Here is a 16,810-nt window from a genome sequence, read left to right as displayed (position 1 = left end):
ACCAATTCGAGATATTCAAGGGAACGCTCTCTTCCAACCTGTCAGCAACTGTATTATCCTTTTTGTACCGCTTTCCTCGCTCTCCCAACGGGTTATTACCAGCCCATAAAGCAGGGGTGCTCAAAGTTTTTGGAGGCCGGGCCAAAATTGAAGCTCAAATGAGCTTGCGGGCCAAATTTACAAAAAAAAATTACGTTATTTTTATTTAAAAGATTTAATTTCTCTTATTTAAAAAAAAGTCAATGCAAAATAATTGAAACAACAAAATAACAGTTTTCTATCGGTATTGTTGATTTTATTGTTTCAGGTATTTGAAAAAAAGTTTTTAGCTTAATGTACTTGTGTTTTCAAATAAAAAAATAAGTTTTGTTTTTATATTCCGAAAATGTGTTATGTCACCAAACAATTAAACAATTCATCTAAAGGCGTAATTTTATCTATAAGTTAAGGGTGGCTAATGAACAATCGCTGAGAGCCAGAATTTCAACATTTATTTCATCGAAAATTCACTAAAATTCAAATTATGTTGAATAACCCCAAACATGCTCAAATGATTCTAAATGCAAAGGAATGTATATTTAATTAATTTCAGCTGATTGCACTTAAATTTATTTTTTTTAGTTTTGAAGTTTTTTGAAAATATATTTTTGCTCCTGGTTTTTCGAGCCAATTTTTTATTGAGTGACGAAAGATTTGCAACAAACTTGATCCTCCAATTTCCACATTTTGTCTGCCTGAATCAGTTGGTAGTCAATCAGATTCGTTATCCAACTGTAACGAGTTCGAATCCCGGAGGAAATGCAATGTATGTTTAAGGGTCAGTTCATTAAAGGGCCATTATGACTTGCAAATTAATAAAGAAAACTTATATTTTTGCAACAATTACAGAATTCTACCTAAGTCAAACTTTAAAGTTTTTTAAATATTTCCAAAAAAATTTGATGAAAGTTTTGACGATATTTACTAGTTCCACTCACATTGCAACGTGTGAAATTGTTTTGATTATAAAATTTTTTGAACAAATTATTTGTATCCTAAAGTGGGGATCAGAATATTGATAAATCATAAGTTTTTTTTTCAACAAAAAATTATAAAGATTAGCATTTAAAAGTTTAAAATAAACCTTAATTATGAAAAAGTATAAAATCACTTTACAAGTGGTCAACGGGCCATTTTTCATGATCATTCAAAATGGGTCCGCGGGCCACAAAATATCACCTCGCGGGCCACGTTTGGCCCGCGGGCCATACTTTGGTCACCCCTGCCATAAAGTCATCCTCGAGGGATAAGCCACCGCGAAACATGGCGGTTTCGGCAACAAATGGAACCATGTCAGCGGTGACGAGGTACTGCTCAGCAGCAGCAGTTGTCATGTTAGAACTCTTACGACCCTTGAAAAAAGGGAAGGGAAATGTGAGGAAAAGAATTCTGAAAAGGAAAATTATCACTCCCACAAGGGTGACTACTGTTTGAGGGAATGGTTTCCTTTTCTGGTTTGGGAGCTCTGCAGGGTGACTACCTCAATTTAAAAAGTATTGAAAATTCATTTTGCAACGAAAATAAAAACAGTAAAATTGATGAAAAATTTAAGATCCATACTAAAAAGAAACGAAATTCATAAGTTAATTCTAAAATTAAAGTATTTTTTTTTTGTTCAATTAAGCTGCCACCCTGTCCGAACCCGCACAAACTTTGCGCAGCTTCCTTCCCTTCTTTTTTTTCGAGGTTAGGGTTAAGAAAGAAAGCATTGTGTCCCACATTGTCACCAGCTGGAGTCCTCTTTTTTTTTCCCTTTTCCTATAGTGTAACACACACACACATCAGTCAAAGTGGCGCGGTGTGTCATTCGGTTTGGGTCGGAATTGTGGTGACATTTTCCCTTTTGTTTCTTAGCCGGAGGAAAATGCTATACCATAGTGTAAATACCCTCGCTGGTGACGTGAGAAATGGAGCGCACGCCGCCGTGACACGGAAACGGAAATGTGCCGCACGTGTGTGGGTGTGTGATCTTAAAATTTGTCATGTGGAAATGTGGTGCTGACATGTGATCAGCTGGTGCACACTTCTGAACCTGAGAAGATAGTTTGTCATTTGTCGGAATGGATTTATGATTGTGGTTGGATTGTTTCTTTCATTCATTTTATGACTTGACTAATTACTATTAAAATTGGAAAAAAATCCTCATAATATCCCCTCCCAAAAATATTCGTACTCATAAAATTGTTTGAAAGAACCGAAGTGGTCTTTTTGGTCATAGAGAAAGAACCCACAAAATTTTTGACAGGTAAAACATGCGAAAGAAAAATAAAAACATTGTTCAAAGTCTTAGAGAAATGCTCAATGTTGAAATTTAGGCATATCAATTAAATCCTTCAAACATAACTACAGTTTGAAGAAATATTTTTGAAACTGTACAGCTAATTAAAAATTAATTATTGTAAACAAAAGTTTCCCCTGAAAACGTGCCAATTAAATTTCCAACCACAATTACCGATACCAAAAAAAAGTACAGACCGCTCTCCCTCATTATAAAGCATTTGCAAATTCAGTGGAATCAGTTCCAGTTGCCTGCCGTTGATGGTGAATTATTATCCGCGTCCAGCCAACGAAAAAAAACCCGAAAAAGTCTGAGTGGCAAAAAGCTTTCCTGTCAACACAGAAAAAAAAATTGGAAAACGATTGGTTGCAAATTTGATGGTGTAATTTTCCATCTTTTTCATGTAATTTTACTTAAATTAACATGTAAATATTTAAAATATCAGTAATAGATAAAAACTTTTTCCGATTAGCTTTCGATCAAATACTGCTGAAATTCTGAGCTTTTTCACCATGTTATTTAACTTATCACATTACGTAAATTTACATAAAAAAGAGGTAAAATTAATCTTACACGGCAATTATGAATCACATGTAAATTCGCTTGATGTAAACTTAAGATTCGATGTAATCGTCTGCATCACACGTAAAATCATGTTTTTACTATGATTTGTTGTCAATTTACATCAAATCGCATCTAAATTCAAATGATTAATGATGTAACATTCAGAATTTTAGTTTTCTTTGCTTTTTCAAAATTTCAACATGTTTTAATGTGTACATTTCGTTTTCCCTGTCCGAATTTCCCGCGAAAAAGTTACCCCAACCTTTGAGCGGTTTTCCAAGGGGGGTGAGTTTCCAGAACTTCACGCACCCAAGCTTCGTTAATATTTGCCACGAGGGCGATGACGACGACGATAAAGTGGGTGTTGACTAAAAGAAAACTTTTTGTTTCCCTCCGAGCCGCAAACTGAAATTAAATCCATACTGAGGTGCCCCTGCGGAACTGGAGTTTTTTCACTTTTCTCTGAGAAACAGTTGTGGGAAAAAGGTGAACGAAATTAAACATCATTATCAATATCAAATGTAAGATTCTAGGAAACATTAAACAATGACCCACACTAAAAATATCATGGTAATAATACATCAGGGATGTCGAAAGGTGTAGTGTCAGAATAAAATATGTAATATTTCCACTAAACATAGATAAATTTACATCCGCAACTGTGTAATTTTACTTACAGAGCAATTCCAGCTCAAATCAGGATTTTTTGTGGTACTTTTGTACCCGACCCTCTCCGATTTCAATGAAACTTATTAGACATGATATCCTAGGCCTATATAAGCCATTCTCGTGTATATGGATCCAATTGTACTCGAAAATGACATTTGAGAAGGGCGTAAGTTATTTAGGTATTTTTTTATTCTGTAATTAAAAAATGACTATCTATGGCTTTCCGAAAAAATACACTGATACAAAAATACACGCCACTTCTATGGGATTTTTCAATATTTTATGTTTAAAAGTTTAATTTTAAGGTGAAGTCACGATTTTTTTTCGTTCAAAATTTTTGAGGATATAGCCTAAAATGTTACAAAAAGACTCACAAAAAATGCAGGATGGTATGTCTCTCCTAAAAAAAAATACAAAAATCATTTACTAAAACTGTTTTTTTGAAAAGAAGTCTAAACGTCAAAATTTTCAAAAAACCGATAGTGGGAATCGATTCTCCAGACAATTTTACATAAAAGTCTCCCTATTGACCATTGTCTTAAGTCCAATCCTTCCGAAGATACAGCGGTTTTAAAAATAAAAATGTTGAAAAAATAGCTTTTTTGGTGGTTTTTGACATTTTTTATATGACAGACTTAATTTTTCAGTATCAAAAATATGTTTTCAGGAAAGCTCGCCAATTTCACATAAGTTTGCCTTTGACAGCTTTTCAATTGGATGCATGGGCTCACAGATATAAGCTTAATTACAATGCTCATTACTGAAACCAGAATATTTTTTTCAGTGTGGTAGAAATCTGGATAGTAAATATCTTACGTAAATGTTAAAACGAGTCAAATTGAAAAGCTGTCAAAGGCAAACTTATGTGAAATCGGACGAGCTTTCCGGTAAACATATTTTTGAGACTGAAAAATCAAGTCATATAGAAAATGCCAAAAATCACCAACAAAGCTATTTTTCAACATTATTATTTTTAAAACCGCTGTATCTTCGCAAGGATTTGACTTAGGACAATGTTCAATATGAAGACAATTATGTAAAATTGTCTGGGGAATCGATTCCCACTGTCGGTTTTTGAAAATTTTGACGTTTAGACCACTTTTCAAAAAAACAGTTTTAGTATTTTTTTAGGAGAGACATACCATCCTGCATTTTTCTTGAGTATTTTTGTAACATTTTATGCTATATCCTCAAACATTTTGAACGAAAAAAAATCGTTACTTCACCTTAAAATTTAACTTTTAAACATAAAAAATTAAAAATTTCATAGCAGTGGCGTGTATTTTTCTATCAGTTTATTTTTTTCGGAAAGCCCGTCAAATTTCCTACAAGTTTGTCTTTGACTACTTTTTGGTACGATGCAACGGCTTCGAGATGCAGTCATTTTTGAATTCCAGAATACAAAAATATTTAAAACCCTTACGCCCTTCTCAAATGTCATTTTCGAGTACAATTGGCTCCATATACACAAGAATGGCTTATATAGGCCTAGGATATCATATCTATAAAGTTTCATTGAAATCGGAGAGGGTTGGGTACAAAAGTACGAGGAAATTCCTGATTTCAGCTGGAATTGCTATATAGCATATTAATTGAGGTTGAATAACTTCGAAAAAGGGGTCATAATTTTTTTAATCATCAACAAAAAACTTTTTGTACTGAGTAATTGAAAATAGACAAAAGCCAATAATTTCAAAAATCTCATTCTTCTATTTTGGAATCTTAGACTGTTAATTGTTATGCAACAAATATTTGTATCTTCACTTTTTTAAATGTAGAATCTTTTATATAAGAAACCATATAATTTTCAAAGCTAAAATATTTTACTACTATAGAAAAAAAATTACTTAAAATTGAATTGAGAATTCACAGTTTGTGATTGAACACTCAATAAAATCTTGTTTGAATGAATATAAAAAGAAAACCTGAATAAAGAATAAAAAAATTGAAAAAATAATCTTAACTATCTCAGATTCCCCATAACTGGCAACACTGAACTTTAACAGCTTTGTCTTTAATTTTGGTTTGTGTTGGTAGTTTATTGCAGTTCGTGTGGGTGTGGGTTGAACTCCCGCGTCAAGAAGTCACATCGAGTTCCCTGGAAGGTCTCAGAAGAGCAGCTAAAGGTTATGCAAATTTGTGCGTTAATTAAAGTGCGGTGTAAATGCGATGCTGCTGGCTGTGTTTGTGTTTATTGTGTACGCGACGCTCGTGGATGTATTAGTATGCAATGGATGGAAGTCTTGGCAAACAGACCGTTTTATTAGCTTCTTCGACAAGCTTGAGGACGAGAGCTTGAAGTGGGATGAACTTGTTGACTTTTAAAGAAGACTTGTTTTATTAACATATTTAATTGATTTCTTCGCATATTAAATTTTGATTCATATTTTGTATCAATAATTCGAGTTTATATTTTAATTAGGGTCAAATTTAATCTTTTTGACCGAGAAAATTATAAAACAAATAAACAAATGAATTGATAAAAGAATAAAATGGGTTCAACCTCCAGAAGAAAAAATCCAACTTAAACCCGTCAAGTCGTTACAAATATTCGTGTCCATCGCTCTTCCCGACCATCTGGAGCAACCTTTTCCGGAGCTCCATCAAGTCATTCCGGAGTTTGTCCCGGACTTGCACTGAATGGACAGCAAAAAAATGGTCAAGAATATTTTTAATCAGGAAATTCCTGCCAAAACAGATTTGCGTCCGATGATGTGTTGCTGCTGCACCACGACCAACTGTGAACTTTTCCTTCTCCTCCTGAAAAAGCGCTGAGAAGGGAGGGTTGAGAGTTCCGAACTAGAGTAGATTGGACAGTTTCTCGGACATCTGGCAGCGTCCGACGTTGTTGCAAGATGTTGCCTCCCTCTCTCTCAAGGCAGTGTGGAAAAGTAATTTGAAAAATATTTCCCTGCCCAAAACGGGAAGCCCGGGTTGGAATGTGTCACATAAAGTGCCTCACCGGAATTACGATTGGGCCCTTAATCTGTTTACGACAAATATGCTGGTAATTTGAGATTTTTGCTTGAACTTGTTATTTGCTGCGGCCAAGAATCTTTCTTTTGGCGAAAACAGCATTCCACAAAGAGCGCGCAATTTCGCGTAAAAGTTTCGGTTTGTTTTCGGGGCTCTGGCCAATTAAAGTTGAACTGGGCTAGTTAAAAAGTTCGACTAGGAAATCCATGTCTTGGCCACAACTTTTCAAGTGCCTCCTTCCTGCAATGTCAATAGAAGGGAAAGATTCCAGCAAGAGGTTTCTGAGTTGGGTGTAAGTAAATTCAGCACAAGTTTCGATCCTGCGGCAGCTTGTTTATCCAATTAGCTAAAATGAAGTTGAGAGATTGACTCTGTTCTCAAGATTGCGAGTGGAGAGCAATTCCTCCTACAATCTCCATTAATTCGAGGTTTAACCTTCTCAGAAGGAATTAAATTTAAAGGTTTAAGAAAAAAAAACATAACATAGTTGCCGAATTTGACGACTTGACGACTTGACGACTTGACGACTTGACGACTTGATGTCTTGACGACCTGACGACTTGACGAACTGACGACCTGACGACTTGACGACTTGACGACTTGACGACTTGACGACTTGACGACTTGACGACTTGACGACTTGACGACTTGACGACTTGACGACTTGACGACTTGACGACTTGACGACTTGACGACTTGACGACGTGACGACTTGCCGACGTGACGACTTGACAATTGACAAAATTGACAAAATTGACAAAATTGACAAAATTGACAAAATTAACAAAATTGACAAAATTGACAAAATTGACAAAATTGACAAAATTGACAAAATTGACAAAATTGACAAAATTGACAAAATTGACAAAAAAATGACAAATTGACAAAATTGACAAAATTGACAAAATTGACAAAATTGACAAAATTGACAAAATTGACATAATTGACAAAATTGACAAAATTTACAAAATTTACAAAATTGACAAAATTGACAAAATTGACAAAATTGACAAAATTGACAAAATTGACAAAATTGACAAAATTGACAAAATTGACAAAATTGACAAAATTTACAAAATTGACAAAATTGGCAAAATTGACAAAATTGACAAAATTGACAAAATTGACAACACTGACAAAATTGACAAAACTGACAAAATTGACAAAATTGACAAAACTGACAAAACTGACAAAATTGACAAAAAAATGACAAATTGATAAAATTTACAAAATTGACAAAATTGACAAAATTGATAAAATTGACAAAATTGACAAAATTGACAAAATTGACAAAATTGACAAAATTGACAAAATTGACAAAATTGACAAAATTGACAAAATTGACAAAATTGACAAAATTGACAAAATTGACAAAATTGACAAAATTGACAAAAATTGACAAAAATGACAAAAATGACAAAAATGACAAAATTGACAAAATTGACAAAATTGACAAAATTGACAATATTGACAAAATTGACAAAATTGACAAAATTGACAAAATTGACAAAATTGACAAAATTGACAAAATTGACAAATTTGACAAAATTGATAAAATTGACCAAATTGACAAAAATGACAAAATTGACAAAATTTACCAAATTGACAAATTGACATTTTTTTTTTAAATTGACAAACTCACAAAAAATGAATTTCAAGTGGCTATAACTTGCAGAGATTTCATATATAAAGTTTAAAGCACTTTTTGATTGCAAATTTCATTTGTAAAATACTCAAATTTTCACAAATTTTTCGAAAATACTAAAATTTTCATAATTTTCCATATGGGTATCAAACGATTTGAAATGTTGCATTTATTTTCATTGTTTTAGATTTTTTTTTTAAAAAGAAATACTAAAATTTTCAGAAGATTCTGTACTTTTTTAAATACTCAAATTTCATAATTTGCAATATGGGTATCGAACGATACGAAATGGTGCATGCTGTTTATGTATTACTAGAACTCAATTTTCTCACAAAATACTGTATTTTTTTAAATACTCAAATTTTTATAATTTGCAATACGGGTATCAAACAATTCGAATTTTTTTCATGTATTTTCATTGTTTTAGCTTTTTAAATGAAATACTATAATTTTCAGAATATTCTATATTTTTTTAAACACTCAATTTTTTTATAATTTTCCATAGAAGTATGAAACGAATTCAATTTTGATACTATTTAAAATTTTGGATGCATTTTCACCGATTTACAGTTTTTTTTAATAACAAAATACTTAAATTTTCACAAAATACTATTATTTTAATTCTCAAATTTTCATAATTTGCAATATGGGTATCATACGATTCCAAATTACAGATGCATTTCCACTGTTTTAGAGTTGATTTTGTTTTTGTGTGTGAAGTTTGTGAAAATTTAAGTATTTCATTCAGAAAAAAAAACTCTAAAACGGTAAAAATGCATGAATAAATATGCTTCGTTTGAAACCCATTTTGGAAATCACCAAAATTTGAGTATTTTCCAAAAAACGGTATTTTGTGATTTGTTTTAGTTTTTATGCTTTGAAACTTACTACATTTTTCTTAAAATTAATACTTTGTGAAATCAGTTAAAATTTAACATGATATTATTATATTAAGGCGATTTTAGAAAGATTTTGAACATTAGTTATCGTCCGTTATTGCCGATAGAATTATCGAAATAACGTTAGATTACAAGAGGTCAAATATCACAAATTTTCGTTACGTAATAAATAATGATCCCTAATGATACAAAATGACATTTTTGGTTAAAGAAATATACAGAGCATTTGCTATGATATCTCCACCAAAATTTTGATAATAAGGATGTCAATATCTTTGGACTTAATTTGATCCAAAAATTTACAAATATTTCACAAGCCTATAAAAATGGTGGTCAATTTTTTTTATTAAATCTTTTTGAATTGATCAATTCATTCATCTATAAACAGTGTCATTTTAAATCAAATCTTTGCTACAATTTAACCATAAAATATGGATGTTTTTATATTATATAATAATTTGTTAAAAAAAGAAACTTGAGAATTTCAGGTTCTTGGTTAAAACAAAATTTTAAAACGAAGTGTAACTTTAATTTTACCCGTCAAAAGTTTTAAATAATTACATTTTACAATTTTAACGTTTAAAGAGAGCCATCCATTGCCGCCATGCCATCTCCACCGCACACCAGGAGTTAAGGATAGTGCATTTGAAAGACGGAGATTGTTGATGCTTCCGCTTTTTAAGAGGACAAGCGAAATTCTCCACGATATCCTTAAGTGATTTGTGTTTGGATTTGAAATGCCTCCAAGCTATTTTGGCAATTGTTTTTGTTTTAATTTATAATAGCTTTTTTGAAAAATACTTTCAAAAACACTTTTTTTCTTCCAATCCATCTTTCCAGAGCCAAAACCTGAATCCAAACAAAAAAGTGTAACAATAAATCCCTTCGACTTCTCGCTGCACATTCCATCAAACTTGTTCAGGATATTTCCAAGAAAGTCGAAGCAAGAAGAGAGAAAAACTTTCGTTTCCCCCTAGTTTGACAACAAAAGCTCCTCCACACACAGAATGAATGGAGCTGAAAAACAGGAAAAACAGCTGCTCTCCGAGCAGCAGTGCCGCGAGCAACAGCTTTCAAACTTGACACGATTTTTTTTTTCTTTTTGTGAGTGTATTCAGAAGAAACTTGGAAGTCGTCCGGCTTTTGTGCTTCTTCAGTGGGGGTCGAGGAAATGTATGTATTTATTTACTTTTCTTCGCTGAAAATGAAGCCGAACCGCCGCGCTTGTGACAATTGTGTCTGTTGGGCGCAGAGAAAGGATTCAAAGTCATTCACCGGAAATGGTGGGGAAAGGGGAAAAATCCCCACGAATAGAGCATAGTTATTGGATTTCAGTTTTCCACTCGTGATCGAAAGTTCATTGTTCAAGAAGAAGAAGAAGTCGGGAAAAATCAACCTCCCACGGAATGAAGTGCTTCGCAAACAGATACCAGCACGGGGTTTTGAGTGCATCTTTCGCGCTGGCTGTTGACTGGAAAATGAGAAAAACTGATCCGAAAATAGGAGAGAGAAAAAAAAGAAGGATATTAATCGGTGACGGCAGCAAACTACCGCCTGATTGGGAAAGTTTTTTTATCCTCTAAAAGTGGGTGGAAAATTGTTTGCCAAGAAACCCCCACACCAACATCGTGCTCCGGCAGCAAAATGGCCAGTAAAGTGCGTAACGAGTTTTTCAAATTGTGTCTGACGTAGTTTCGTCAGTAATGTCGTCACGAAGGGCGAAACAACTCTGCCGCTGTTTGCACTGCTCGACGGCTTAAAATTTGCGTGTGCGATGAAGGCTAGACCTGACGGCGGGGGAGTTGGGAGGAGAAAGTAAACTTATTTATCTGGAAGCTTTTGCGTAACAAGTTAAGCGATGTCGTGATGAAATTTCTTTAACTTTTAATAGGAATACCCATTTTTTGAAATTTATTGAAAATGAAAATATTTTAAATGATTTGCTTATTTGGTTTTATCAAATTTGATTTGAATTTTAACAATCACAATGATGAAAATAAAACTTTAATTGCTGATTGAAGGTCTAGGGACCAAAGAGGAAAATTGTTGCAAATATGTTGTTTTATTCAACATGTCTGCAACATAAACAGAATTCAAAGATGTGGAATTTTCATGGATTTCATTACACGAATCGAACTTGAAGCACATGGCGTCTCCATCATAATGCATTGGAACCTAATTTTTATAGAAATGCGTGGTTTATTTTGCTACCTTCTTCAAACTTTTTAGAATTTTCCTTATAAGCTTAACCAATCATCTTTCTTTTGCAACGCAGCGAGTTAAAATTTGTTCTGAAAAATGTGGGCTCAAATCGTCGAAAAACACTTTTGATTTGGATCCTGATAGTTTCAAAAACTATATGTATCTAAATTGTTACCAATTCGATATTTTTGAAATTTTAATAATGTACTTTTCAAGCGATTCAAATTCTTTGGGAGGCTTTATAACAGGAACTAATTGCTCGATTTTAAAGGTTCCAGAGAGAAAATTATAGGACATTTTCTAAACTAGTCAAATTATTATTTTCAGCGGTACTTTTTCTCAAGAAATATTTTTTAAACTCAAAATCAAACAGAAAAAGAAAATGTATACTTAAAAGTAGAAAACTGTAGATTTTATTAAAAACAATTTATAAAGTACTTTGCGATTGCAAATTAAAATTTGTTTAAAAAAATATTTTTAATATTTAGTTTTGTCCAAATTTTTGATATTTTCCTAAAAGCAAATTTTTTTTCAAAAATTTAGATCTCCTAAACTAGATTTGTCAGAAAATCCCTACTCAAGATACAGACTTTCATTTTGTATGACCAGCCCCCATTTTTTTAAAAATAATGATGCAAAATGCCTTTTTGACATAGTGAATGCATGGACAGAGTTTCATTCAAATAAAAAAATACAATGAAAAGTCGATCTGCGAAATCGTAAAGACCCACTCAGGGATAGATGAGTACTGCCTACACCAAGTAAACCACCAGTAAATTGACACACGAAAAACTTTTTTTTTGCAGATTAAGAAAAATTAAATCAAATTTTTCCTGTATTTTTGTTATTTTTTCATGGCCATGTCTCAGCAACCAAAGGACGTATCAACAATGTTGCACAATGTAGGGCAAATGCAAACTTTTCGAAAATATTTTTTTTAGACATGAGCAAGCATGAAGACTACATATTTTTTTAATTAAATAACTGCGATTTTACAGTTTTCTAAAAATTTAAATAATTTCAAATCATTGCACTTTACCGAAATTTTAATTAAATATCTACTTTTCTATTGCAAATTTGATCATACAGTGGATCTTCCCGATATCAATATTGCTCCATTTGTCAATATTTTTCCAGATCTTTCAAAAGCATGCTTTGATTTTGTCGTTCTATAATTTGATACCATCGATACCGTGGTCCTTTCAATATCGACAGGGAGAGAGAGAGTCCACTGTACATTAAAATAATAAACAAAGCATTTTCTTTACCTTTTCTGTGATTTATGATTTTTTTTTAAGATTTAAAAAAAATTCATATACCATTTTTGTATGGACATTTGCTAAATATGTGTGGAGAGAGAATTGCTCATGAACTGCAACAATATTTATTAGAAAAATGTCGATATATTAGATAAAAGTATGAGGCAAACGTTTTTTATTTGACCTGGAATATTGAATATTTTTTGTTTGAAATGTAATATTTTAAATTGTCTTGTCACATTTTTATATTTTTTCTTTATTTTTCCAGAATCCACTTGAATCGATTCATGAAAAATAGAAAAAAAAAATCATGAGGAATGTTAAATCCAAATGGTACACATAAAAAAAAATGATGGTAATATTCATCAGGAAATGGTGACAGATTTTGTGGCAAAAAAATGATTAATTTTACCCCAGAAAATGATGAATTTTCATCAGTTTTTGATGAATATTCATCAGGTTCAGATTTTTACACATTTTTTATATAATATTACTCAAAAAAAGAGGTTTTATTCAACCTACCAAATTTTCAACATTCCAAAATTAAACTTTTTTTTCTGTGTATTCAAAATTATTCAATAACAATCAATACTGAAACTTAAAGAATGCACCATGTTAGAAACGGAATTTTCAAAATAAACAGTTTCCAAAATTATAAAGAAAGAACAGATAAAAATCCAAATTATCCAAATCAAAATGATCAAATCATACCGTAGTTATAACCGGAATGTGCTGAGTAATAATTAGGTCGTAGCGACAAAAACCTAGGTATTTAAAATTTAATTCTGTGTCTGTGAAACACTTTCATACTGCAAAAATTTAAGCATTCAAGGTTTTCAAGCTTGAAATGATCTAATTTGACCGATATGCCAAAATATCAAATTTATGGATATTTTTGGAAAAATTGCACGATTTCCCTTGTTTTCTTTTTAGACGTCAAGATGGAGCGTTTTTGTTTTGCATTGTTTTAGTTAAACTATTGAACAAACTGGCAAAAATCATCAAATTGACTTTGGACCAAACTTATTGGGAGCGTTCATCTATCAATAGCTTTAGAAAAATAAATCCAGAAATCCATTTTCCACGGTTTATATTTTCAGTTTTTTTACCCTTTTTTGTTAGTTGTTTATTTCATCGCCATCTTGTTGCTTGGACAGTTTTACATTAAAATCATTGAAAAGCTCAGAAAAAAAACAAACCATTGCCGAGTATCAGCCATCTAAAAATTAAAACTTTGGATTTCCTGAAAAAGAAATACCACAAAAATAACTAAATTCAGTATCCTAACATAGACAATTTTCAAAGATTTCCTTAGCGGGTTTATCAATTATTGAAAAAAATCAACATTGAAATTTTTCATTTCTGATAAACGAATTTATATTGACCTTGAAAAATTGCTCAAATTTTTTCATAGTTTCAGAGAAACCTTAATTTGATATTCGAACTTCGATACTGTCGACTCGTCAGTTTTACTAATTAGAGGATTAATTTTGTTCAAACTTCAAATCAAACGATATTTACTATGGATCGCGTTGAACATATTGTAAAACAAAAGTATACGAGCGAAACCAAATTTTAAAATAATTGACAGGTTTCAGATTTTCATTTGAATTTTTCTGCGGAAAAGTTGTTTGCCCAGCGGTCAGCGCGACTATGTTTCAAATGAAGGTGGCGCCAAAATGAGGTTACTTACCTAAAATCGTATCCCTTTCTGCCGGATTGAAGAACAAAATCGATTATTTCTCATGATTCCCTGCATCAATCTTAATGAAACTTGTGGCAAAAGACGAGAAAAATTTATTGCTTTAAAATAATGAACATCAATTTTTGGGCGCGTAAAAAATTGTGAGCTTTTTCTTTAAAAAAAAAACATGTTTCGGAACACGAAAAAATGAGTTTCCTTGTATATATTAATGAAATAAACAGTTATATAGATGATAACAGATGTGTTAACGTATATTCAACAATTTTGATTGACTTTGGACAGACTTTCTTGGCAAATAGTCCAAATTACTATCTTTTTCTAAATTTACAGTTTTCTCATAGAAAAATTAAACAAATATTGGAAAGTTGTACACCAAATTGTGGGAAATAATTTTTCTTATCCGAATCCGACATAAGTTTTATAAAAATGTTGATTATGAAGGAAAAACACATTTTTTCAAAAAATCATAGGTTTACGCTATTTCTTTATAGGTCTTTAAGCTTTGCTGCAAATCCTCTATAATCTTCACAGATTTGATTTTCAAAAGGGGGTAAAATCTGGTTAAAGCTACAAGAATTCCTCTTTATTTTCTTCATTTGTCATCATCCTGCAATCTCAAAATGCTTCCAAAAGGCTTTCTATTTTCCACCCATTTAATCCAGCCTTTTCCAACAACAACACCCAGCTTGCTGTATAAGTAAAAGAGAGGTAAAAAGGTTGACCCTTCTTGAAAATAACCTTACAACCAGCGCTCTTTTTGCTCCAAAGCGCATCTCCTCCCTTCTGTTGGCAATGATTTTCTGCCAGATTTTTCCTTCGTTATCACCGGTTAGTGTCCTTGTTTTTACTGTTTTTTTTTTCCCGGGTCAAATTTCCCACCTGCGCCCAACCACACTGTAAGCTGATTTTTTTTCCTGTTTTTCCAAGAAAACTGCACTTGTTTTCTCGGACGAGAGTAAAAACGGATTAAGAAGCGTAAGCTTGCTCGTTGAAAAATAACGTTTATCCTGTTTTGCTTTGAATGAAATTGTTTGTTTATGTTTAATACACTCTCTGCTGATTAAATTGAAACATCAAATTAAAAATGTCCAGGCAAATTGAGACTGATGACAAAATCAAAACTCGCAAATTTTGTTTCCCATTGAAAAACGCAACTCGAGCGAATCATTTTCCGCATGATTTCACGCCTCTTTCCCATTTCTAAAGATAGCCACTGAACTGTAATTTCAGAGCCAATTATTTTCCGAGCGTGACAATGCAAAAAAAAAACAAGAAATCACTCTTCAAATTCAAATAAAATGAAATAATTGATTGTTTCCCGTTTCTTCCAATTTCCCCTCCTTAGACACCCCATCGATCACCAAAGTCCGGCCGCTGATTTCGCCCACGGGGCTGCAAATTACGTCCCGGGGCCGGGTCGTGTTCAACATTGTGTCGGTCGGGCAGCCGCTCGAGTCGACGGAGCAGCAGCAGGGCCAGGATGTTGGCTTTGCCAACATGAAGAGCTACCTCTCGCCGGAGTACGTCAACTGTCTCGGCAAGAAGCTCAAGTATGGCGAGTCGGACGTGGAAAAGGTGAGTTGAGCAGTTTGAATTTTAGTTGATGGATTGGTACCAAATTAGATATTTTTAATAAATTTGATATCTTTACATTCTAAAAATTAGATCTTCAAACAATTCAAGCAGAAAATTCTGGCGTCTTTCATTATTTTCCTAAAAGCATAGATAAAAAATAGAAAAAATCATCAAGAATTTAGAAATCAAACAGAATCGACACTTTTTATAAGATAATGATAATGATGCTGATAAAAGCAGAAAATTAAAAATAATACAAATAAATATATACATAAAGAAGTAATGCTAATAAGATTCATATATATTTTGATTTAAAAAAAGAAAGATAATGGAATCTTTAAATTAGTTTGATTTTGTAAATTTTCTATTTTGAATAAAAATTGTGTTGTAATTGTTTTTGTCGATTGCAATGAAATACCATAAAATTATTAGCTGTTAAAAAACCATAAAAACTTTGTCGGTCATTATTTAAAAAAAAATCTAACATTCCTTCATTTCCCCGAGGATAGCTTGGACCCAGCGTGAACCCCCATATGCCCTGGGCTGTATTACACACTCATCAAAAGATGAAGACATGGTATCTCCCGTGTTGGATTATTGTTCCGGATGAGGGTCTAACACAACCACACCAAACAGTGGGATAAGCGTTGTGGAGCCTTCCGGTGGTGGGGCGTCCTCCAAATGCTAATGCTAATGCTAATTATTTAAAAAAAAAACAATAAAACAAAATTCCAATTAAGCATGACCGCTTTCAGAAGTTTTATAGAAACATAATTTAGATTATTTTTTGCGAAAACTATTTTGGCGGGGTTGTTCACCTTAGTTCCAATATACTTGAAAATTTGAACAATACAGGACTTCGATTTTTTCAAATACATATAAAAGTTTATGAAAAAAAAACTTTTCTCCTTGATTTCTTGAGACATTTTTTTTGATTACTTGAAAAATATTTGCAATTATTCTTATTTTCAGAATTTTGAATTTGCTTATATTTTCGAA

General features: G+C 32.4%; 1 protein-coding gene across 1 annotated transcript in view; it reads left to right on the top strand.

Moving 5' to 3' along the window:
• LOC120421212 (uncharacterized) overlaps positions 1-16,810 on the top strand; it is a 140,087-nt gene that overhangs the window by 44,715 nt on the left and 78,562 nt on the right. Inside the window, exon 3 of the mRNA XM_039584414.2 lies at positions 15,582-15,811. Coding sequence (XP_039440348.1) covers positions 15,582-15,811 — 230 coding nt within the window. The remainder of the gene's footprint in view (positions 1-15,581; positions 15,812-16,810) is intronic.

The sequence above is a fragment of the Culex pipiens genome, chromosome 1, assembly GCF_016801865.2.
Source record: "Culex pipiens pallens isolate TS chromosome 1, TS_CPP_V2, whole genome shotgun sequence".
Taxonomy (NCBI): domain Eukaryota; kingdom Metazoa; phylum Arthropoda; class Insecta; order Diptera; family Culicidae; genus Culex; species Culex pipiens.
The sequence above is the reverse complement of the archived record's forward strand: the minus strand, read 5'-3'. Positions and strand labels throughout refer to the sequence as shown.